This window comes from Maylandia zebra, linkage group LG19 (genome assembly GCF_041146795.1).
Source record: "Maylandia zebra isolate NMK-2024a linkage group LG19, Mzebra_GT3a, whole genome shotgun sequence".
In the NCBI taxonomy this organism is placed as follows: Eukaryota; Metazoa; Chordata; class Actinopteri; order Cichliformes; family Cichlidae; genus Maylandia; species Maylandia zebra.
Window position 1 is genome coordinate 31,018,238 of NC_135185.1, and position 25,664 is coordinate 31,043,901.

Here is a 25,664-nt window from a genome sequence, read left to right on the forward strand (position 1 = left end):
TTTTGGTTATTAATGATTTCTTCAAACTACTCTTTTTACAGTGTGTAATGATTGTACCGCACATATCTAGAGTGATTTTATAAAATAACTGAAAGTTGCAGCAGTGCACATGGACAAGCCAAATGCATTCTGGAGAAGGGTTTTATGGTCAGACTAGACAAATACTGAGCTATTTGGTCACAATGAAGAGAAGCACATTTAGAGGAGTATAGGGGAGTACCAGCTGTCAAACACGATGATGCATCCTGTAGGATGAGCATCATTCTCTGGCACAGTGCTGTTTGTTATGATGATTTCTGATATGAGGTTCAGTTCTACGGTGATGATCGCAGGGTGTGCACAGGTCAAGTGCCACTATGACCCTCCAGACAATAACGAGGACAGGGGATGACCGTTCAGCTCTTTAATGGCAGATTTAGCGTGGGTGTGGGTATGTGTGTGGTTCTACAAACAGAATGGAAAATAGAACACAAATTACAATCAAATTATAGACAACAATAATCACCATATAACATATTACAGCCACATACTTGTCTTATAGGCCCTAATACTAAGCTGGCGGCTTTTACTTATAGTCTGAACCATATTTGGCAACAAAGAAAATAAGTCAAGTCAAGTCAAGTTTATTTATAGAGCACATTTAAAAACAACCAAGGCTGACCAAAGTGCTGTACAGTAAATACAGATAAAAATACAATAGAACACAATTTCGTAAAACACCTCGTTGATCAAATAAAAAATAAATAAACAAATAAATTAAACCTTTCTAAAAGCCAATGAAAAGAGGTGAGTTTTAAGAGCAGTTTTAAAAGTTTCTAGGCTTTTGGAGAATCTGACGTGAGGAGGTAAACTGTTCCACAGTCTGGGTGCAGCCACAGCAAACGCCCTCTCTCCCTTTGTCTTTAATTTATACCTGGGAACATCTAAAAGCATCAGATCGGCTGACCTCAAAGATCTCCTGGGGCGATAAGTACTAAGGAGTTCTGACAGGTAAGAAGGTGCAGTGCCATTTAAAACCTTAAAAGCCAGCAGTAAGATTTTAAAATCAATCCTAAAAGCAACTGGGAGCCAGTGGAGAGAGCAGAGAACCGGAGTGATGTGGTCTCTTTTTTTTGAACCGGTCAACAGGCGAGCGGCAGCGTTCTGCACCAGTTGAAGGCGATGTAGACAGGAACGATCTAGGCCAGCATAGAGGGAATTACAGTAGTCCAGCCGTGAAGTAATAAAAGCATGGACCACTCTTTCTAGATCGTTCCTGCAAAGGTAAGACTTGACTTTGGCTAAAATCCGTAAATGATAAAAAGATCCCTTAACTACAGAGCTGATTTGTTTATCAAGTTTAAAAGCATTGTCAAAAATAACTCTTAAGACTCTTAATGGAAGAAGTGCAATCGGAGGTTAGGGGTCCCAAAAAGTCAAGAGAGAAGTTGGGATCTTTAGGAAGCCCAAACACAATGACTTCAGTTTTGCTTTCATTAAGGTGTAAGAAGTTAAGAGTCATCCAAGTCTTAATGTCAGACAAGCAGGAGAGTAGCGGCTGCAAAGAAACATTGCAGTTCAACCTCAGAGGGAGGTAGATCTGAATATCATCGGCAAAGATGTGGAAGGACACATTATGTTTACGGAGCACATCGCCCAGAGGGAGCAAGTACAGAATAAACAACAGGGGGCCTAGTATGGACCCCTGAGGTACGCCACAGGTTAAAGGAGCTCTGGGAGATGACAGTTCACCAAGGTGAACAGAAAAACTCCTATTATTCAAATAGGACTGGAAAAACTTTAAGACAGTGCCCTTTAAACCGACACAATGTTGAAGGCGGGCTAGCAGTATGTTGTGATCTACAGTGTCGAAGGCTGCTGTCAGGTCCAAGGTTACTAAGACAGCAGCACAACCAGAGTCAACAGTTAAAAGCAAATCATTAAAAACTCTCAGTAGGGCGGTTTCTGTGCTATGCCGAGCTCTAAAACCAGACTGGAACTTCTCATAGAGATTGTTGTTGTCAAGAAATAGCTGGAGCTGCGTGAGGGCGGCTCGTTCCAGTACTTTGGACAGAAAAGGGAGGTTGGAAATGGGCCTATAGTTAGAGAGTAGGGATGGATCTAGATTAGGCTTTTTAAGGAGAGGTTGAACAACAGCGTGCTTGAAGGGTGTTGGAAAGCAACCAGAACTGAGGCAGGCATTGATCAGGACCAGAAGGAAAGGTCCGACTGAGTCCAGAACCTGCTTCAGAAGCCGAGAGGGGATAGCATCGGTGGAACAGTTGGTAGTCTTAACCTTGCAGACTATTTCATGCAGCTGAGAGAGAGAGATTGGTTCGAACTGATTAAAGGCAGAATGGCACAAAGAAAAAACACAGGGATTGGAAGGTGGAGATGGAATGACAGACTGCAGGGAGGAAATCTTGTTTACAAAGAACTTTAGAAAGTCATTACAGAGGGTGGCAGAAGGTGTGAGGCTGGTGGATATGCAAGGATTAACAATGGAATTTAAAACACGAAACAGAGTCTGAGGTTTATGGACACTACTGCTAACCAGGTTTGATATGTAGGAGGACTTGGCCTCTTTAACGGCTTTCTGATAGGTTAAAAGAGAGTCTCTGAGGATATTAAAAGAAATGTGCAGCTTGTCCTTTTTCCATTTTCTCTCAGCACACCTAAATAATAAACATCTTCCCATCACTTAACTCTTGTGCCCCACTCACTTATGATGCCAACTAAAGAAGGCAAATACACATAACAAATCACCAACTCAAACTGAACTCAGTTTGGCCTAGGCGAACTTAGCTTAGCTTAGCCCGCTTAGCTTAGCGATAATTTAGCTTATAGAAAATGTACAAACAGAGGACGTCCAGAGCAAGAAAACATACAGGCTATCCTTCTTACACAAGAAATATCCTGTAACTCACCAGTCTTATGGACGCACACTCTCACTGAACCCACATAAACTGCTCCCGAGCATAACTTGTAATTCACACTGCCTTCATGAACACCATTTTCCATCCCAGTCAAACATTACTCACAAAACGGCCGCGCCCTCTAGTGGCGAGGCAGAAAGCTGCATCACAGTCCTGCCTTCAGAACACTGTTAGACTGCGCAAAGTGGATAGAATAATGAAGGAGGACTACCTCTAAAGTCTTCAACTTCACCTCAACTCAGCAGCATAAAACTTAAACACAACTGGGTGTTCAAACCGGACAATGATCTCAAACACATCAAATCTGGTTTTGGAATAAATAAAGCAGGCTAACATTGAGCTTCTGGAACAGCCTTTCTAAAGCCCTGACCTCAACACTATTCGACATATAGTTGGTGGTGGGAAAAAGTTATTTTTAATGTTTGTCACACTTAAATGTTTCAGATCATCAGACAAATTCAAATATTAGACAAAGACAACACAAGTAAACACAAAATGCAGTTTCTAAATGAAGGTGTTTATTATTAAGGGGGAAAAAATCCAAACCTACATGGCCCTGCGTGAAAAAGTGATTGCCCCTAAACCTAATAAATGGTTGGGCCTCTCTTAGCAGCAACAACTGCAATCAAGCAGTTGCTGTAACTCAGTCATAATCAGTGTTGGTCAAGTTACTTGAAAAAAGTAATCAGTAACTAATTACTGATTACTTCCCCCCAAAAGTAATCCCGTTACTTTACTGATTACTTATTTTCAAAAGTAATTAATTACTTAGTTACTTTTTAAAAACACGATTTACAACCTGAATAGGTGATAAAGCGATAGATCTTTCAGCCCAATTCTACTTTTTCTGCATAATACATCATACAAAATGTAATCAGATGGAAAAGTCTCTTTTTAAAACTTGTTTTATTAGTTTTAAGCTTTTAACTTTATGCATCAAGCAAAAAATTTATTATATGCAACATTCTCTGACTGGAAGAATTAATTTACTTTTAAACCTATTTTCTGCACATTCCAGCACATAAAATAAAATAGGTTTTTGTGTTTACGCTCACTCTTTCAAATAGATGCATGTAGGGATGGGTATTGATAAGATTTTCACGATTCCGATTCCATTTTCGATTCTGTTTAACGATTCAATTCTTTATCGATTCTCTTATCGATTCTTTTTAAAAAGGAGAACACTAACTTTGTTTGTTAGAACTTTGTTTTATATCTTCTCTTTGAACAAGATAGAAATTTAGGAGTAACATGGCCTTACAAACCCAACAGTGAGATCTTAAGAGATCCAGCCTACGGCTCTTCAATGGGGTGTCACAGGGACCCCAGGAAAAAAAATTGTAAATGTATAATAATTAAATAAATATTCTTCTGTAGCAATAACAAAGTATAACATAAACTACTATAGGCAGCACGGTGGCACGGTGGTTAGCACTGTTGCCGCACAGCAAGAAGGTCCTGAGTTCAATTCCACCACCAGGCCGGGGCCTTTCTGTGTGGAGTTTGCATGTTCTCCCCGTGTTTGCGTGGGTTCCCTCCGGGTACTCCGGCTTCCTCCCACCGTCCAAAGACATGCAGCTTGTGGGGATAGGTTAATTGAATAATCCAAATTGTCACTAGGTGTGAATGAAAGTGAGTGCGAATGGTTGTCTGTCCCTGTGTGTTAGCCCTGCGACAGACTGGCGACCTGTCCAGGGTGTACCCCGCCCCTCGCCCTATGACAGCTGGGATAGGCTCCAGCGCCCCCCGCGACCCTGAAAAGGATAAGCGGAAGCGAATGGATGGATGGATGGAACATAAACTATTCTGTAGCAATTACACAAGAATATCCAGTAATGTCCCTGCCTACAATTAAACACATTCACTTACCGAAAATTGGGGGCATCTGCTGTGGTAAATGGGTGCAAGCCTTTGACCACAAACTGAGTCACTGCTCGGTGACATTTATGGGCAGAAATCTGTGCCATCTGAAACTGAATTTGAATAAGTTAAATTTGAATTTGAATTGCTAGGCTTGAATCTGAATTGTAACTTGAATAAATGCTTTTAAAAACTGAATTTGAATTAGTCTAATTTGAAATTCAATTTATTGGTTTGAAAATGATCATAACTAAATTGAAATTGAATTTTATATTTTGAAAATGAATTGATTTGCTTTGAAACTGCATTTTATCCTTTAAAAATTTAGCTCTCGAATAATTTCAGTTTCAGTTCTACAATTCAATTTCAGTTCCAAAATTCAGTTTTTTGGAACTTACATCCAGTTCCGGTTCAAGTGCAGATTAATAGAACTACGTTTTACTAGCGGACCGAAAGTGTTACTGACGGGAAGTAACTTTTATGCTTATTGTAGCTGTTAGCTAAAACGCTAATTTAGCATAGTTTGCCCTGAATTCAGCTTTGACAACAAATATGATCGACTGTTTCTAGTAGAATTCCAAAGTTGTCATCTTGGACCCTCTCAGAGTGCCCCTCTGTATGCTTGCAGAGACCCCTACAGTAGGGAAACATGCAAAACTGTCCAAACCTTTGTATTTTAGCTCTATTTATATCTTACACAGCATCCCAACTCTTTAGCTAACTTAATAACTTTAGCTAAAGTGAATAGTTAGTCTAATTCATTAGTGCAGCATTACTGGATCACCTCTGTTTGAAGTGATATAATATGATATACAACTATCACTGAAACAGCAAACTTTGTAAATAAGCAAACAACACTTCTCATTCTCTAAACGTTTGGCCACAGCTGTAGATTACACTATCAGTGCTTGTTCACTCTTGACAATAATAACATTTCTAAATTCTCTTTGTGCATTTACAGGTAAACAATATCTAATATTTTATCTAAATGACTACTTTGTCTTTGAAAAGGGTGAAGAGCCTGAGGCCGGTGACAGTCCAGTTCTACTCTAAGTACATCCTTACTGTAGCTCACAGGACAAGGCCACATTCCTGTCCTGCCAGAAGAGAAGAGAAACTTCAGAGTCTTCATGCAGTTCAACCACACCTGTCATATTCCATATGACAGGGGTCTCAAACTCCAGTCCTCAAGGGCCAGTGTCATGAAACTTTTCCATGTGTCCCTGGTGCAACACACCTGAATACAATTAGTAGGTCATTAGCAAGAGTATAGAACTTGACTGCGTGCTGAAGTGGCGACCCCTGACAAGGATGCCCCCTGGGCGCCTCCTGGGTGAGGTGTTCCAGGCATGTCCCACCGGGAGGAGGCCCCGGGGCAGACCCAGGACACGCTGGAGAGATTATATCTCTCGGCTGGCCTGGGAACGCCTTGGTATTCCCCCGGATAAGCTGGAGGAGGTGGCTGGGGAGAGGGAGGTCTGGGCCTCTTTGCTTAGGCTGCTGCCCCCGCGACCCGGCCTCGGATAAAACGGATGAAGATGGATGGATGGATGGGTTTGTATAACTTTTCTCCCTTAATCAATGAAATCATCATTTTAAAAATGCATTTTGTATTTATTTACCTTTGTCTAATATTAAAATCTGTTTCATTATCTGAAACATGTAAGTGTGACAAATATGTGAAAAACTAAGAAATCAGGAAAGTGCAAACACTTTTTCACACCATTGTACGCTTAAAAGCCAGGCCCATGCCAGGGAACCAACAGATTTAAACTAACTCTGCCAACACTGCCAAGAAGAATGTTGGTTAATGGGTACCAAAAGCATGCCACTGAGGTGCAACTTGCCACGTCACATTAAACCAAATATTACTGGGCGTACGTACATATATTAGAATGTATGTATACTTTTGACATTTTGTGGATTAGAAAAAAATCCAAAATAAAATCATAATTTGTGCACTCAAATCTTATATTTTAAAGTAAGATGTCTGTTGCATAAACATTCAAGCCCATGATGAACGTATGTAAACATCTGACTACAACTGTAAATAATCCTATACACTGCACATCTTTAGAAACCTGCGGATACCTAGAAGGTTTTAGCACAATCAGAGTGATGACTTCCTGTTTTCCATCCAACCTGAAATGAGCACAGATACATTTTAAAAACTGCACATTCTTTAGATTTCATATCAGTACAAGGGATAAAGTATTACTGGAGCATTTATGTTCAGACCTACAGTCCAGCCCATGGGGGGGGGAGTAGCATTCTGGCAGTGTTTTTTCTGAGGAAACATATAATTTAAAAAGGGGGACCAGTTTATTTGCAAGTCAAAGTAAAGAGGAAGATATCAAAGGTATATTTGTCAGCAAAAATAATGACTGTAAGTTCAAGTTGCTGTGAAACTCAACAACGCAGAACATATTCTCATTTGGGAAATAGAAGCTGGAACTTATTAAGTTTTAGGTTGTGATAAGTAAGCTTGCTCCATTTTCATTTGCAGGCTCCCTTTTCTTCTTAGGATAATGTTACCATTGGCTGTAAACCATTGCCTGATGTTTGCCGTGGAGCTAATGCTTCTGTTGTACAGCACAGGTAAGTAACAAAATCTAGCTTAAAAGAAACCAGTATTTCTCAAAATATTTTTCTCATATTTTTACGTTGAAATTTTTTAGGCACAAATGGAGACAGTAAACCCAATAATACCCTCTTTATCAGTCCCAAAACACTAGCTGATTCATATTTTCCATCAAGTAAGTTAAAAACAATACAGGAAAAAATCATCATTAGGTTAAAGGACAAACTTAGTAATCTGGGGTTTTATATTTTAATTTAGAAACTATCTACCAAGAGGACAATGGAACTAAACTCTGTTTCAACATCCAACCAAATAATACACGTGCAGGTACAGTTATCTAATTTTTAGCTTTTCTTTTTTTTTTGCTTTCAAGCTGTTGGGGAAAAACATTTGTCTTGGTTATTTGCTAAATGTGTTTGTGCTTTAAATTTTTCTTAGAGTGTTGTAACGACACGGATTTCAACTGCAATATTGAAGTAAAAATAGATAGTCAAGGTAAATACAGGCTAAATTTAACTGAAGAGATTTTATCCAAGCAAGATATTGTGGTGATGAAGGATCCAGAGCATAATTATTCATGTATGCCATCCCAGCTCTACAACAAAAGCAGCCCTGGTAAGCCTCTAAGAAGTGAGTTAGTGCACAGTGGTCAAATTTTCAGTTTATTTGATCAGTTTGAAAAGGTTTCCAACCAATGATCTGATGCACTTTCCATCTTGTTGCAGGTTTTTTTTGTAACATCAACCGCTGCTTGAGTGAAAGTAAATTCACAAACCTTTTCCTCTTAATTTCTACATGAAACAATGTGACAGCAGTGACAGTGCACAAGTTCTAATTTCATACTTTTATGTGTTCAAGGTATGAAGAATATGAGTATGAATATGAAACTGAGCAAAGGGAGCTTTCGTGAAAACCTCACAGGTATAATTATTTGTTTATCAAATCAGTTAAAAACAAATATTTAATGTTAGCAAGTGTAACAACAGCCCGCTTGTGTTTGTGTGTGTGTGTTTGCATACTTTGTGTACATTTACATAAAACAGAATATGTCGTGAGTGATAATGACACATGGACTGTGTCATGCAACCCATCCACAACAACCACCAGCATCATTTCTTCCAGCAAATCTTCCACAACAACCACCAGCATCATTTCTTCCAGCGAATCTTCCACAACAACCACCAGCAATGACAATGACACTATTGACATTTCCATCAACCATACCATTCCTAACCCAGTGTAGATATCTCAGTTTTCATAGAAATATTTTTGCAATATTGTGCACTTTTGAAATCTACTTTAAGAAACTAACTGTGTCTCCGTGTTACAGAGACGTCATGAAAAATCTATCCTTTGTCCTTGAAATGATGGGTAATTTTGGCACAGCAACAATCAAGATGGGCAACATCACAGGAGTGATTGCCAAACTCTCCCAGAAAAATCAAACCAACATGAACTTTGCCTTCACAGAAAACGCTGGCGTGAAGGTAAGGTGTTTGATAAAAGAGCGTGACACAATTTTAAGACTGTGGATTACTAACTCTCTAATGTCTGAGGCATGGAATAATTGCCAGAAAAATCATATTTCTGAGTTCAGTGAAAATTACTCTGGTTATTGAACATTCTGATGAAATACAAAAGATACTTTAATGCTCATTTGCATATATTAGTTTTAATTTGTATAATACATATGCATGACATCATTATTTTATAATTGTTTTTGCTGATAAACATTTCTCATTTTGAAAGATTGTTAAAGGAGAAAACAGCAATTCTTTGACGGGCCCATTTCGTTTAATGAAAATTCCTAAAGAGGCCAGTAAAATGGCGGTGGAGGGAAATGGATCATTTCTTGGAATTCTGTTGTTTCCACACCAGCATGTGGTAATAGTACAGCTCAACTAAAAACTTACTTTTCATATGTATAAACATATTGACCAAACCTGATCTATTAACAATCTTTTAATCTTAACAGGATGACAGCAGTAAATACTATTTAAACAGTGAGATAGTGGGAATAGAAATGGGGGCAAAAATACAAAACCTTTCACAACCCATCGAGATTCAGTACAGTAATGTGGACAAGGTAAGTGTGATGTCATAACAGAAATAATGATCAATTTAAGTTCAGAGGAAAACTTATTCTGATTTTCATTTTCTATTTTGATAAAGAAAGGAGCGAATGCTTCTTGCATGTCTTGGGATGGAAACAGCACAGATGCAAACGGTAAAAAACCCCAAATAGATCTCTCTATATATATATCTAATTTTAATATGAAAACCACAGGAATTAAAGACCTTTGAAGTGTTCACTCACATTTTGCACACACGCTGATTACTGTGATAAAGTCTGTCTTTAACAGTTACTTCTTTGTATTACTGCTGTCCAACAGGGAAATCACTCTGGATCACAGATGGCTGTCAAACAGTGGAGACCAATAACAGCATCACCTGCCAGTGCACACATCTAACCTTTTTTGCTATACTCATGGTAAGACAGCTGTATAGGAAATAAGAAATTATTTTTTTTACAGCACATACTGACACATAACTATTTGAACCTAGTCACCTACACCTGCAAACATTAGCACTTCTGATGTTAATACTCTGACCTACATCACTTCAATCGGTTGTGGACTGTCGCTGTTTTTCTTGATCGTCGGTCTCTTCATGCACGTTCTCGTCAGGTAAGAGATCCGAGGCAGTTTGGATTTTTACCTCAGTAAAGTCCTTTTTCTTACGCACACTAATTTGCTCCACAGAAAGAGGAAAGCAAGCGAAGCAACAAAGATTCTGATGAACCTCTTTGTCGCCATGTTGATCCTGAACTTGTCCTTCTTGACCAATGAGAGCATTTCAAATCTGGGTATCAAAGGTGCATGTGTGGCAATAGCAGCAGTTCTGCACTACGGGATGTTGGCCACTTTTACCTGGTTCTTCATGCAGGCTTTACACTTGTACCTCAGTCTACGTCGAATCTGCACTGAAGTGAAACATTACATGCTGAAGATTTGCATCACAGGATGGGGTAAGAGACCTGAGCCAAAAATGATACTTATGCTCTCATATTATGAATAATAATCACAGGAGAATTTATATTCCTAATCTTCTCTTTAGTCATACCGGCTGTGGTGGTGATCGCTCTTCTTGCCTCCCAGAAATATAATTCTATTAATATTAATACAAATGAGGGGAAAGCAGCAACAATGTAAGTCTGTAAATCTGATAATAGATTTCTTGGATAAAACACAAACATCTTCATCAGAGGATCACGTTGTACTCCCTTTTTCAGGTGCTGGATCTCTGATGCTGGTATCCACCAGGGGGTCAACATTGGTTATTATGCTGTAGTGTTCGTCTTCACTCTGAGTGTATTCATTCTAACTGTAAGGCAAATCGTTCTAATGCCAAAAGCAGGAAAGGCCCAAGACAATAGTTCCATTAAGAGCAACACTTCCACCATTCTGAGCCTGTTCCTCCTTCTTGGCATCACCTGGGCTTTTGCTTTCTTCAGCTACGGACCTTTGCTCATCGCTTCCTACTACATCTTTACCATCCTCAACTCCTTTCAAGGTAAATCTAAAACTGTCACAGTGAGCTGACTTCATTCTTTATTGGATTAAAAGTCCTTAACCTTCTTCTTTATTTGTATAGGTTTCTTCCTGTTCATCTACTATTATAAATCCAGCAAGATTATTGGAGACGGCAAAATCCACACACAAAGTAGCAGCACAGCTACATCAAACACAGCTGTAACGTCTCCTTATGCATAAGGCTTGCTGTTTTACCATATTTTGACACAAGAGGGCAGCATTTTATTTCATATAGTTCCAGCAGGTTGCTCTGTGTAGAAACAACTTGGTCATTCTTCCCATGTGCTCTCCGCTGAATGGCTTTTCTGACATGAAAGCACTAACCCAGATTACCTTCTTTGACGCAAATACTCATGTGGACTAGAGCTCGAGTCAGTACTCTGGAAGTCATTTCAGAGCACGACTCTATGTTTGTTCCCATGCTTTTATATTTTAACAGACAAACTTGTCTTACTCACGCCAAATAATTCATAGAAGGCTGTGATTCAGTCAGAATACGCAACCACAATTGTAAACATGTCAGGATGTTAAGGTGTAAAATGTTAAAGTGGGAAAGTGAAACATGTCAAAGACATAAGGACATTTTCAATTTGATGGCAGTAACACCTCTCAAAAAGTTGGGACAGGGACATGTTGACAACTGTGTAGCACCTGTCTTCCTTTAAACAGAAAACCATAAACATCTGCTGGGATGAGCTGCTGGACGTTTGGTAGAAGAACATTCCATCTTGTTGGATATAGGATCCTAGCTGGGTTGTCTTCCGAGTTATTATCATGATGCATCAAACGTTTTTATTTGGTGATATGGTTGGCCATTTCAGCACCTGACTCTTCCACTATTAAGCCAAGCTGCTGTAATGAATGCACTGTGCAGTTCAGCATTCTCTTGTTGAAAAATCCAAGCAACTCCTTGAACAAGACTTTATCTGCATGGGAAAATATGTTGATCCAAAACCTGCATATACCTCTGAGCAATGATGGTGCCTTTCCAGATGCCCAGGCTTCCAATTCCACAGCCCAATACCATCAGAGATGTATAGTCATTGAATTTTGGTAAGCTGGATTTTCCTTCTCTTCCATCCTCATCCATTTTTTCCAGGCAGAATCTTAAAATTTTGAATTGTCTGACCAAATAACAGTTTCCCCTTTGGCTGTGTTCATTTTAAATGGGCTTTGGTCCATAGAAGACAGCAACTTTTCTAGATAATTCTCACATATGGCTTCTTCTTTGCATGATAAAGCATTAACCTCCATTTTTGGATGGCACTGTGAACTGTGTGAACACAATGACAGATTGGTGAACCTCTGCCTATCTTTAATATCCAGTCCCGTTATTGAACTGTTGCTAGTTAACCTAACTATTTAAAAAATGTTCCCCCAGCTGTTTCTTTTCAGTACTACTTACTTCTCTAGCCTTTTCTCGCCTCCAACTTCTTTTGAGCAATGTTGCTGCCATCAAATTCAAAACGAGTGTTATTTTTCATGAAACAGTAGAAAGTCTGAATTTAAACATTTAAAAATATGTATATATTATCCATTGAAATTTGCTTCATGCTTCTCCCATAGCAAAAACAATCCTGACACTGTAACTGTCACATTAAATGGTTCTATGACAAATCTGTCATTTGTTTAGTTTGTTGCTAAAAAGCAGATTTTTCACGTTTACCAGTAAACTTAAAAATGTTTTCTGTGGTCTATTGTAAATAAAATATGGGTTTTGTAAATCATTGACTAAGGTTGTATTACAGACCTCTTGAATCAGTCATAGAGTGGAATGCAGAGTTTAAACGTTTAAGAAATTAAACATTTATTTTTTTTGACTGATGTGCTTCTCAATGTGATTAAAAATAGCAGAATCAAGGTGAAAGGAAGGCTTGTCTCACATATCCTACACAGTGTCGGGGCTGAACTCGCCAGTTAGTGTGTTGCGTGCCTTCAGATAATTACTCTGAGTCCAGAGAGACCAGTATCCACTGTGCGGGAAGCTTAACTGGCAAACAAGAAATGAGCTCATGACTACCTATAGTGATAAGCTCCCTGAGGGTATTTGAATGTTGAAACTATTCTCTAAAGTTTACTGTATTTCACTAGCATATATATAAGTGCAGTGTATCTTGGCAAACTGTTTTGTTTGTTTAGTGGTTTTTGGGAATTGTGGATTTCGTTAGTACTTATTTTTATTATACTACCTTAAAAAATATCATATTATTTTTTCATTTAGAGGGAACCTGATTTGCTTTTCTCAGTTTTATTAAAGTAGCCTTAAAGTCAAATCTTTGCATGTACTCTATATCATATGAAGTTTGTCAAGCTTTTATTTGACAAAATAAATGATTTGACTAAAATGTCGTAATAACTTTTTTTGTATTTTATCAGGACAAAATATGATTTTCATACATAGAAGCAAATTGTCTTGTGAAAGAAACTGTTGTATGTACACAACATAGTCTTGAAATAAAAGTCTGAGCTGTTTAAATGAATAATAAAGTTTTTCCTTATTCAGAACTTGAGCCTCGATGAGTGACATTGAGAAAGGAAGGACTGTTTATTTATCTACGACTGATTAATCTCCTAAATGACCACAGCGTGCCAGACAAAAACTGGGGTAATTACTGCCATGCATGTCTGATTTGTGTTGCTCCAAAAGAAGGGCTTTTACGCAAAGCACAGCAGGCTTCTGTGGTATACCTGTGTGTGTCCTTATGTTAGAACATGCAAAATTAAAAAGCAGAGGCTAAGATGCAGGATCACAACTCATAGCTCTGTGGTAAGCAGTTGTGAACATTAATCTCAATAGCAAAAGATTTGATAGGCCAGAATGTGAGGGTGAAAAAAACAACTGCTTTTGATTCATTAACTTACTAAATCAAAAGTATGTAAAAGTCCCCGCACAGATTTGGAGCAGAGTTTTACTGCTTTCCTAAAAACATAAATCAAGGCATCTCTGAGAAATGTTCTGGGAAGATTGTTGTTTTGTGCGTCAGTCTAGATGATTTCATAATGAAAATGACAGGGAATGTTACATTTTCACGCTATTCAACAAAACCCTTACCAGAGTGAAAAACCAAATAAAATTTTAACACGTGTTAATGTGTTTCACTTAGTAGATGGGAACTAAGAAAGTGCTTTTTAATTGCTCTCAGTGTCATACCACATGTACAGTAGTGGCTCAGAGAAAGACATTAGCATCAACATGCACGTTAAAGTTGGAAAACATTTTGGTTCTATATCGAAATATAGGCAGAAAAAAGTGCATAAAATACAAAATCTGCTCCAGAAAGGTCGTCCTAACCTCAGTTTCTGTGGAATAAGAATAGTTAAAGTTTCCAATCACCAGACTGACTGGATGCATTATTACCACAATCTGTGTGCAGGAGCTTTTATGCATTTTATTATAGGGAGTCTAGACTGAATCCTGGCCTGTAAAAGCAAAATTTTCAATCTCAAATGACCTATAAAACCCGAGGTCTTGTTCCCGGAGACTTGCGTGTAAAGAGGGAAAAATTATTATCTTTTATTTGCCCGGTTACTGGTTAACACTGGCTTTTATCAAATTTGAGATGACACAACATCAATTCTATTTGCTAGCAAATGTGTGACAAAGCAAAGTTGACTCTTAGAAACGTACGGTCGACTTCATTTTCTGCTCCCCTGCTATGGGGCGCCGTTTGTAAAGTGAAACGTGCTGAAATTAACGGCAACATTTTTCCACATTTAGCTCAAAACAAGTCATTTTTTACAACATTTAGTAAAATATTTGTAACTTTTGATATTTAAAACAGAATTTTAAATGTTAAATCTAAATATTATATTTAAATCTAAATGTTAAATCTAAATGTTAAATCTAAATGTTTAGGCTAACATGCAAATTTATTGCACGGATCAGCGGAAATACCAAAATAAAAGCTTTCCGAAAACCTCCGGTGCAAAAGTGTGCCGGTAGTGGTCAGACACGTTCTCACTCCCTAAGCGTAATAATTTTCACTAGGTGACAAATTGTCAACATTTTATGCTTTTGGGTACCCAACACGTTCCTAAATGACGGCACCACCACTTCCCCTGCCAGTGGCGGACTCCCTCAGACATGCGGTGCGTTGGTGGTTCTTTGTGTCCGGGGATGGGCGTCCAGGTACACACCGGCTCACTCCTTGGCGGCCGCTTATCGGGGCCTGGAGCCTGGGGCTCGCTCGGGCCACTTCGGAGGTGGGGTGCCCCCGGCCTCTCGGCCTGGGGCTCGGTCACTCAGGCACGGCTGGCTGCCGGCGGAGCTCACGGGCGCGTCACTGCAACTCCCCCTGGCTTCTGCTCCGCGGCTGCTGAGTGAGCCCTCATCTGGGACTCTCCTCAGCTCTTTCTGGGACAGTGGCGCGGCTGCCCCTCTGTTGGTCTTCCTTGGTCTCTTGTGTTCTGGGGGCCTCTGGATGTCTGGAGTTTTGATGTCCTCCATACCTGCTTCATGCCCTGGAGGACGGGGCTGCGGCCCCCCCACACCCTCTACCAGATCATTACATGAAGGAACCTTTTAAAAACAAGCACGTCCATGCTCACAGGTGTACACACGGGTGATCATACCCACAAACTACACCCTTTTTGGCTCCTACCTCAAAGCACACTGTGTTCTGTTGATCTTATGTGCTGCACAATAATGTTTAATATTTAGTATTTACTGTTATATTCCCATATATCATTGTGATGTTGTTTATTCTATTACTCTTGTTCTCTTCTGCTTGTTTTCTTTTTTCTTTCTCAACAGGTAGATGTTTTTTTTTCTCTGCCCGTTCTGTTGGTTTTTGTTTTTTGCCCTTCTCCCCCGTCCCTCTTCTCAGCTGTTTCTCTTTCCCTCTTTCTTTCTCCCCTTCTTTCCTCCAGTCAAGTCTGTCCCGTATTCAGTAAGTGAAAATAAAATAAACAATAAAAGGTGAATCAAATGGACCATTACGGCAAGGCTGGGATGGTCAATTTGGTAAAGTAAATCCGTTGGGCATCTTTCTTCGCCTTTAGACAACAATTCTGATGCAAAAGAGCCAAACGGGACAGGCACAAAATAAATAAATAAATGACGGCATCGGGAAAAGGAGAGCACATGAGAACCGTTTGGACTCAATCTACACATGTTCTTTCATTTTCTACTTTGGAAAACACTGTTTTACGTCATTTAACTGCTAGTAAAGGTTAAGAATAAGGTTATAGTTAGGGATAAGGTTAGGTTTAGGGCTGGAACGTCTATCCGATTGTTCAGTCTGACGTCACTAGCCGTGTCTGGGCCTAAACGCCGCTGCAGGTCCATATATCAAACGATCGCTATGGCATTACTGAGAGTTAAAAACTGTCTAAAGTCTTTCATCTTTAATAAAATGATCAGCGTTCTGCTCTACCAGGTGTAACAATTGAGTTTAACATCCAGGCATCCATGAAAACGGAATTTATGACATTTAACGGAGTTAGAAGTTAGCAGGGAGTTAGCTCGCTAGCTTCTATCTAAATACAATATAGCATGTCCTGACTGCGGGGTTTTGGAAACAAATTAAAACGTACAGCTCTGTTATCACTTCCAGCATAAATGAAGACAGAAAACTAAACAGCAGTGACGTTTGTAGGGTTACTGAAGTTGGGCTAGCTGGTATATAATGATGTGCTACGTGACCGCTAGCGACACAGCTATGTTAGCATAATATAAACAAGCTAACTTTTTTCCACTCGATAAAAGTTAACGTGAGTGTTCTCGGTGGTCAGGAACAAATGTAATCGCATGGCAGGATGCTGTAAAAGGACCAAACTTCAGCCAGAGAACAACTGAGATAATCCATCCACAATACGAGGTTAGTCATTCATATACTGCTGCATGGGCTGGGCTGCAGTTACATCCTAAGGTTTTAAAAACTGAGCTTAAATAAATGATTAGCGGTAATAAAAGCCGAGGCAGGTCAACAGGGATCACTGACTGTTTTAGGAGATTTAGCTGAAAACATCGGAAGATCCGTTTTGTCGGCCATCCAAAGGTTCAGCAGTAGTGCACTCTTAGCAGCTGCAGTCTCCACTTCACAATCGCTGCAGCACGCTCGTAGGCAAGAAGTGAAGCAGCACATGGCGGGGAGAAGTGAGGAGAACAGACACAATTTTGCACCGGAGGTTTTCGGGAAGCTTTTATTTTGGTTTAATATTTAACATTTAACATTTAGATTTAATATTTAACATTTGATGAAAAGTTACAAATATTTTACTAAATGTTGTAAAAAATTACTCGAAAAAACATGTTTTTGTAAGGTTTTGAGCTAAATGTGGAAAAATGTTGCCGTTAATTTCAGCATGTTTCACTTTACAAACGGCGCCCCATACCCTGCTATGTTGTTTTCAATGGGTCTGGGTAGCGCGCTAGCTAGGACCCTTTCTCCTTTCCTTGCTTTTTAAAAGAATCCTGAAAATGATTTATTTCCTGGTAACTTTGCTCATGAAATTGATGTGGACCCAGGGCCTTTGTAGTGTCTGGTTTCTCCGCAGGCTGCAGTAAAATCAGGCTGAGGTCCAGGAGCAGGGCAGCGCTTGCGTGACTGCAGAGTGGGGGAGGACTAGCCATAAGTCTTAGTGGAGGGGCACCTGTGAGCACCCCCACTTCTGTGTGACTCTAAGCACTTATGCCCATAGTTAAGTGTACAGATTTATTATGGGTGTGTCAGAGAATTTGTGTTACTTTTTGCAGGGAGCACAAAATGAGGCCTCTTCCTACAGGAAAACAGGGAGAGAGCAGGGGGAATATTAAAGGTGCTTTCAGGTTACTGACCATGACTTGGAAAACTTTCCAAATAGAACACTGCCTTCCATAATTCAGGTGGGGTGGCCAGATGGCTTCAGACGCACGCACACACAGAGGATTTGACTGAGATGAACTGCCTTTCCCGAGTCCTGGAAATCAGTTTAAGTGCTGTCTTTGCTGTTCATCAGCGTCTTTCATCAGCTGCGGGGAGAATGGAGAAAGTGGAGGGGTCATGAAAGAGGAGAAGAAAAAAGGGAGGGGGTGTCTAAGGGGCGCAACCTTTTGAAACATTCAGATTGAATGCTTGACCTCTAAATTTGAAGGTTCTCCTCCCTATATTTTCCTGTCCACTCTTCTCACGTTATGTGCAACACCAGGAAGGTTCATTGCCTTTAATGTCACGTAACGTGGTTCCCCCTATCCCCCCACGACCTTAGCAACTCCTCATCAGTCTCTTCAATCACTCACAGCTTAGTGATGCACAAGGCCTGAAAAGTTGGAGAACTGAAAAACCCTCGAATGTTCTGATCTGTCTATCAAATGTCACTCTTCATCAAAATTACTCAATCATTCAGTTGACACTTGAAGTCTGAGGTTTTTTTGTGCACATTTTGCATGAAAAAGTGCAAAAGGAATTTTGTGATATGTTTTTGTGAGCTATGAAAGCAGACAAATAATAACTGAAAACAGGTGGAAATGTATTGTTTCTTACTACCGTACATAGAATGTTTGAGTGAAACTCCAAGCAAAGGAAGTTAAAGTGGCAGCTGTAAAAGTTGTGTTTCAGTTCTTGTAGAAACTTTAAAGCAGGTTAAATAACGGGGGACAGCATAGAAAATGCGATTAATCAATAATAATTCCATAATAATTCTTGCATTAGATTTCCACTTTTTGACCTTACCATCCTTCATTAAAAGCAGCTTCCAGCATCTCACTCTGAAGAATTCCCTCATTAAACCAGGGTTTTAACAGACCTCATAAGCACCAGTTGGGTACCACATTTTACCAACATAAAAAACTATGGTTAAGACTCTAAAGTCTTCTGGGTTCGCTCATGCCTGGTTTGCTTGCTATTGACTTGGCTGCTGCTTGGGCCTTTAAAATTCACACTTGTTGAAGTTGTGGTATTTTGCTTCACACAAATCCTTTACTACAGGGACTAACTTCCTGGTTTAATGCTGCACACTTAAAAACCTTTATAAAAGGCAGACTTTAGTTGCTAAACAGGTTCTACGTTTTTAAGGACACTATTGCAGACTATTGCAGCTGCAGATAAGAAATTACTTTTTAGCTGAGTTCCCCCAGTATGCTTGTATTACAAATAGAAAAGAATTTGCATAGGATTCTCACCAAACAAGTATTTCCCTGCATCACTAAGCTTTATAGCATATTATGTACACACTCACTGTACCCACAAACAAACAAAAAAACCCTGCTGCCAGATGAACACAGAAAAATGACCCCATGATAATGCTGTGAATGCAAATGAGTAATGTTTTGCAAAGTTGGGGGTAAAAATGTTTTGGTTTCAGCTTATTTGCACAAGTTCATGCAAACTTAGTTATAAACGTCTATGCAGATGACACCACTTCTTTTTACAAAAAACAACTTCCTTCAACTTGGGAGGGACAAGATTTTATTTATTTTTTCATAAAGAAGAAGAAAGGCTTGAGCTCAATGGGGCTAGTGGAGTAAAACCTTACCACACAGTGTTAAGTACTGAGCAGCCTTTCTTCTTATTCACCAAAAAGACATACAGGGAGTGCAGAATTATTAGGCAAGTTGTATTTTTGAGGAATAATGTTATTATTGAACAACAACCATGTTCAATAATGTTATTATTGAACAACAACCATGTTCTCAATGAACCCAAAAAACTCATTAATATCAAAGCTGAATGTTTGTGGAAGTAGTTTTTAGTTTGTTTGTAGTTTTAGCTATTTTAGGGGGATATCTGTGTGTGCAGGTGACTATTACTGTGCATAATTATTAGGCAACTTAACAAAAAACAAATATATACCCATTTCAATTATTTATTTTTACCAGTGAAACCAATATAACATCTCCACATTCACAAATATTGTTATATCTTCACTCCGGGTTACTAGTATAACAATGATACTCGGACCACGACGTAACTTGCGGTATTTATTATAACGGAGCAACTTAACATGGAGCTAGCCCGAGCAACAGCCGAAAAGCATCATTTCCCATAATGCATCGGGGCATGCCCACTACGGATCCTGTTATAACCCAAAATACACAACATCTCCTCCCCTCTTACAAAGGATGTACTATGAAATAAACAGGTGATCTACTCACAAACTTCAGTCTTCACTGGCACATGACAGTAATAGCCTCACAAACATTTCACCTCTTATTAACTGTAAGGTTACAACACCAACTCTTTTAATTAATTAATTAATAATTAACTCTTTTAAATAATTTAATTAATTTATATTTTATTCCTTCCTAGTTAAATTTACCCTTTTTAATTTTTCATATTTATTTCCTATCTTATTCATAGCCTTTTCCTTTTTTGTTCTCTTTAGGTCACGAGCAGTTGTCCAAGCATTTCACTACATATCGTACTGTGTATGACTGTGTACGTGACAAATAAAATTTGAATTTGAATTTGAATTTAATTGCTATCTTGGGGAGTGAGGGTGGACTACCTCAACCTCCCCCATGACCCATGGGGATTATTCTGCCCCGTTCATTTGGGTCAGGTGCCATCTAATAACTCAGACGAACAGGAGGCCGCCGCTCTCTATTGGGGTATCGGCGGTCTGTGGTAACGTCAGTCTGTGTGCTCTCTTGTGGAGCCTTTGTTCCTGACACCGAAGATGTCTCAGTCTCTCTTACAGTCTCCTTTACAGGTGGAACCACTGTTCCTGATGTGGTGGAGTTCTCTACTTGTGTGTGTGAAGGGGCTGACGAGTCGATGAGTGCATTTTCAAGATCTCCGCAAGACCCTTCTGCAGACACTGGTGCGGACCGGAGTAGCTGATCCACGTGTCTTCTCCAGACTCCATCGGCCACCTGAACTGTATATGAAACTGGACCAGTTTGAGCAATGACAGTTGCAGGAACCCACTTGTGTACTCCTCGGTAGTTCCTGGCCTGCACTGACTCGCCGGTGCTGAAGACTCTGCCCTTGACCTTTTGACCCCTGTACATGATTTGTTTCTCTTGTTGTTTTTGTACAGTGTCCTTCACAGTTGAGGGTTTCAAAAGATCAAAGGTAGTGCGCAGATCTCTTTTGAACATTGCGTTGGCAGGAGATGTCCTTGTGGTCGCATGTGGACTATTCCGGTAGTTAAGCAGAAACTTGTGCAGTCTCTGATGCAGTGTTCCTTGGCCTTGTGATGTTTTCAGTGCATGTTTCATTGTCTGAACAAACCTTTCTGCAAGACCATTCGTTGCAGGATGGTATGGAGCTGACGTAATGTGCTGCACTCCATTAGCCTGTAGGAAAGCCTCCATTTCCTGTGAAACCAGTTGAGGTCCATTGTCAGAGACTATCTGAGTAGGAGATCCAAACCTACTGCACATTTCTCCTAGAGCTTCTATGGTCTTTTCAGTGGTGGCTGATTTCATGATGGTCACTTCAGGCCATTTACTGTGTGCATCAACAGCTACAAGAAACATTTTGTCCTCGTATGGACTTGCAAAGTCAATGTGTACCCGATGCCATGGCTCCTGTGGGAACTCCCAGGGATGAAGAGGAGCAAGTGGTGGGTTGTTCCGGACCATCTGACACGAAGAGCAGTTCTTAGCAATCTCCTCGATCTGTTTGTCCATATTTGGCCACCAAAAATAGCTTCTCGCTATTTCCTTCATTCTCACTATTCCACTATGTCCTGCATGCAGTTGCTTCAACAGTTTTGGTCGCAGTGACATGGGAATGATGACTCTCCTCCCCCACAGCAAACATCCCGCCTGAACAGAAAGCTCCACCCGCTTTCCCAGGAAAGCCTTCAGGTCTACACCCTTACTTGCAGGCAGACCCTTAATGATCCAGTCCAGCACTGCTGCCAACACAGGGTCATTTCTGGACGCCTTTTTCACCTGCACAGCCGAAACAGGTGCTGTCTCTACCTCCCTGAAGTAGAGGATCTCAACTGTGTCAGAGACGGGGTTTTTTAACAGGAAGGGGTAACCTGGACAACCCATCTGCATTGCAATGAGACTCCGATTTGCGATATTTGATGTCATAAGAATGTCCTGACAATATCAACGCCCACCTCTGGAGACGTGAAGCAGCAAGAGATGGAATCCCTGTATAGGGTCCCAGGATGGTTGTGAGAGGCCTATGGTCAGTAAACAGTGTAAACTTCCTACCGTACAGGCACTGGTGGAATTTCCGAACACCGAATACAATGCTCAGCGCCTCTCGTTCCAGCTGAGCATAGTTGGACTCTGCTGTGTTTAATGTCCTTGATGCGAATGCAATTGGCCTTTCTTCGCCATTTGGGAGAATGTGGGAAATCACTGCCCCCACCCCATAGGGAGAAGCATCACAAGCAAGCTGAATTGGGAACTTGGGATTGAAGTGGGTTAGCACCTCAGATGCAGTCAGTGAATCCTTTGCCTTTTGAAAGGCGTCTTGGCAGCTTGCTGTCCACTCCCATGCTTCTTCCTTGCATAGCAGGTTGTGCAGTGGTTTCAGGAGTGATGCCAAGTTGGGTATGAACCGTCCGTAGTAGTTCAACAGCCCTAAGAAAGACTTTAACTGACTGACATTTCGTGGTGGGGGTGCATCCACGATTGCTGTGATCTTCGAAGGTGCAGTGTGAAGTCCATTTGCATCAATCACGTGCCCTAGATATTCCACAGATGACTGGAAAAAGTCACATTTCTCCTTACGGACTCTCAATCCGTATTCCTTCAGCCTCTGAAGGGTCGTATCCAAGTTGCGCAGATGCTCTTCATCATCTGCTCCTGTACACAGGATATCATCCAGATAGCATTGCACACCAGGTAATCCGCTCAGGATTTGATCAATCGCTCGTTGAAACAATGCTGGAGCTGATGTGATGCCAAAAGGCAACCTGCAAAATCTGAAAAGTCCCTTATGTGTGTTAATAGTCAACATGTCACGTGACTGCTCTTCAACGTGCATTTGCAGGTAAGCTTGGTTGAGATCTATTTTGCTGAACTTTTGTCCTCCACTCAGACCAGCAAATAAGTCATCAATCAGTGGAAGGGGATACTGCTCTGCTGTTAATACAGGATTCACGGATACCTTGAAGTCTCCGCAGATCCGGATTCCGCCGTCCTTTTTGGGAACTGGAACGATGGGCGTGGCCCACTCGCTGGTCGTAACCGGCTCCAGAACACCATTCTTGACCAATGCGTCTAAATTAGACTCCACCTTGGGCCGAATGGCGTACGGCACAGGTCTAGCCTTCATAAAGACTGGCTTGGAGTCAGGCTTGAGATGCAGCTTCACTGTAATTTTTTTCATGCTGCCCAGTTCCTCACGAAAAACCTCCTGGTGTTTTCCCAGTATGGCCTGTAGCTGAGAGGAACCATGCGACAGCTTTCTCACCTCTTGCCAGTTGAGTCTGATTGTTTTGAGCCACACACGTCCCATTATAGCAGGGCAGTTCTTCTGCGTAACATACACAGGCAGCTTAGCAGTTTGGCCATTGTATTGAACAGTCACCTCTGCCATTCCTTTCATAGGCACTCGATGTCCAGTATATCCTTTAAATACTGTGTCGGAGGGTTTGAGTGGAAGGTGCTTCAGACATGTCCTATAGACATTATATGACACTAGTGATGCTTTTGACCCAGTGTCAATCTGCATTTTTACAACATGTCCCTCCAGTTTGGGCGTGACCCAAAAGCCGTCTGAGGTTTCGTCCACCTTCAGTATTCGCACAGTATTTATTGCAGACAACACTTCTTCATCTGAGGAGTCATTTGCTCTATCCTCATGAAGCTTAACTGTGTGAACATGTCTTTCTTTTTTGAATCTTGCAGTGCCTCTTTTATTCCCAGGCTTTGAGCCCTTATCCTTGCACCTTTTGTTCCTGCATGCCCGTGCTACATGACCTTTTTTTCCACAGTTGTTGCAATCCATTTCTTTGCACCAGCAATCACTAGCAAGGTGTCCTAACTTGCCACAGCGGAAGCATGGTCCCTGTGCATTTGCTTTACCATTGTCTAGTTTGTGTACTCTGTCTGTAGCATGTAGCGCATGGGCTTCTTTTGATGCCATTTCCATGGTCACACTGATATTAATTGCCTTCTCAAGAGTCAAATCACTTTCCGTGAGCAATTTCTTCTGTGCAGCTTCATTTCTTAAACCACACACGAGTCTGTCTCTTAATGTGTCATTTAAAACATCTTTAAACTCAGTGTTCAGCTAATTTGCGTAACGATGCAACGAACATTGTGACAGACTCACCCTCTTCTTGGTTTCGCTTGTGAAACTTGAACCGTTCAGCGATCACGAGGGGCTTGGGCGAGAAGTGTTTGGTCAGTGTGTCCACGATCTCTGTGAAACTTTTACTGCCTGGCTTTGCTGGCTGTAGCAGGCTCCTTAGCAGAGTAAAAGTCTTTGGGCCTATCACACTCAAAAAAATGGGCACCAGTTTAGCATCCTGTATGTCGTTAGCCGCAACGAAATATCCAAAACGCTCCGTATATGAGCTCCATTGCTCCGTGCTTTCGTCGAAGGGACCGATAGGGCCAGTAACTCCAGCCATTACTCGGCTCCTGGTTGAATGGCACTCTTCCCCTCACAACTGTTCCTTTTCGTAACGTCTCTTTTATCCGTTTATGTTTTGGTTAACGTCACTTACGGAGTCTGCCTTCGTCGTCCTGTCCGCTGTACATTCCTCCCCGTTTCGCTGAGAAAAAAAAAAACGGCATCCACCTTCGCACACCGGTAGCGTCGTCCTACCTCCGGCGCTGTCTAACACCAGGTTAGCGCGAGGCATCAGCAGGAAAAAAAAAATGTAAAACTCCAAAGCGGACTGCAGCGTCGGTCCAGACGTCCTCGTCGCCACTTTTGTTATATCTTCACTCCGGGTTACTAGTATAACAATGATACTCGGACCACAACGTAACTTGTAGTATTTATTATAACGGAGCAACTTAACATGGAGCTAGCCCGAGCAACAGCCGAAAAGCATCATTTCCCATAATGCATCGGGGCATGCCCACTACGGATCCTGTTATAACCCAAAATACACAACAAATATACATTTCTGACATTCAAAAACAAAACAAAAACAAATCAGCGACCAATATAGCCACCTTTCTTTGCAAGGACACTCAAAAGCCTGCCATCCATGGATTCTGTCAGTGTTTTGATCTGTTCACCATCAACATTGCGTGCAGCAGCAACCACAGCCTCCCAGACACTGTTCAGAGAGGTGTACTGTTTTCCCTCCTTGTAAATCTCACATTTGATGATGGACCACAGGTTCTCAATGGGGTTCAGATCAGGTGAACAAGGAGGCCATGTCATTAGTTTTTCTTCTTTTATACCCTTTCTTGCAGCCACGCTGTGGAGTACTTGGACGCGTGTGATGGAGCATTGTCCTGCATGGAAATCATGTTTTCTTGAAGGATGCAGACTTCTTCCTGTACCACTGCTTGAAGAAGGTGTCTTCCAGAAACTGGCAGTAGGACTGGGAGTTGAGCTTGACTCCATCCTCAACCCGAAAAGGCCCCACAAGCTCATCTTTGATGATACCAGCCCAAACCAGTACTCCACCTCCACCTTGCTGGCGTCTGAGTGGGACTGGAGCTCTCTGCCCTTTACCAATCCAGCCACGGGCCCATCCATCTGGCCCATCAAGACTCACTCTCATTTCATCAGTCCATAAAACCTTAGAAAAACCAGTCTTGAGATATTTCTTGGCCCAGTCTTGACGTTTCAGCTTGTGTGTCTTGTTCAGTGGTGGTCGTCTTTCAGCCTTTCTTACCTTGGCCATGTCTCTGAG

The 25,664-nt window shown here is 40.9% G+C and overlaps 1 protein-coding gene across 1 annotated transcript; it reads left to right on the forward strand.

The window, feature by feature from the left end:
• The first annotated feature begins 9,311 nt into the window (after nucleotides 1–9,311).
• Nucleotides 9,312–13,350, forward strand: LOC101477223 (adhesion G-protein coupled receptor G2). The gene is made up of 8 exons (XM_012921829.3): nucleotides 9,312–9,442; nucleotides 9,529–9,583; nucleotides 9,750–9,847; nucleotides 9,922–10,043; nucleotides 10,119–10,384; nucleotides 10,474–10,564; nucleotides 10,649–10,929; nucleotides 11,011–13,350. The coding sequence occupies exons 1-8, from the start codon at nucleotides 9,380–9,382 to the stop codon at nucleotides 11,127–11,129; spliced, it is 1,095 nt and encodes a 364-aa protein (XP_012777283.3). The 5' UTR covers nucleotides 9,312–9,379; the 3' UTR covers nucleotides 11,130–13,350.
• The last annotated feature ends 12,314 nt before the right edge of the window (nucleotides 13,351–25,664 follow it).

Bases quoted from the DNA above. Each gene is read 5' to 3' on its own strand.
- LOC101477223 (XM_012921829.3), top strand. From the start codon at position 9,380: ATGGGGGCAAAAATACAAAACCTTTCACAACCCATCGAGATTCAGTAC. The intron at 9,848-9,921 runs GTAAGACAGCTG...ATTTGAACCTAG, and splicing joins CCTTTTTTGCTATACTCATG to TCACCTACACCTGCAAACAT. The intron at 10,044-10,118 runs GTAAGAGATCCG...TTTGCTCCACAG, and splicing joins TTCATGCACGTTCTCGTCAG to AAAGAGGAAAGCAAGCGAAG.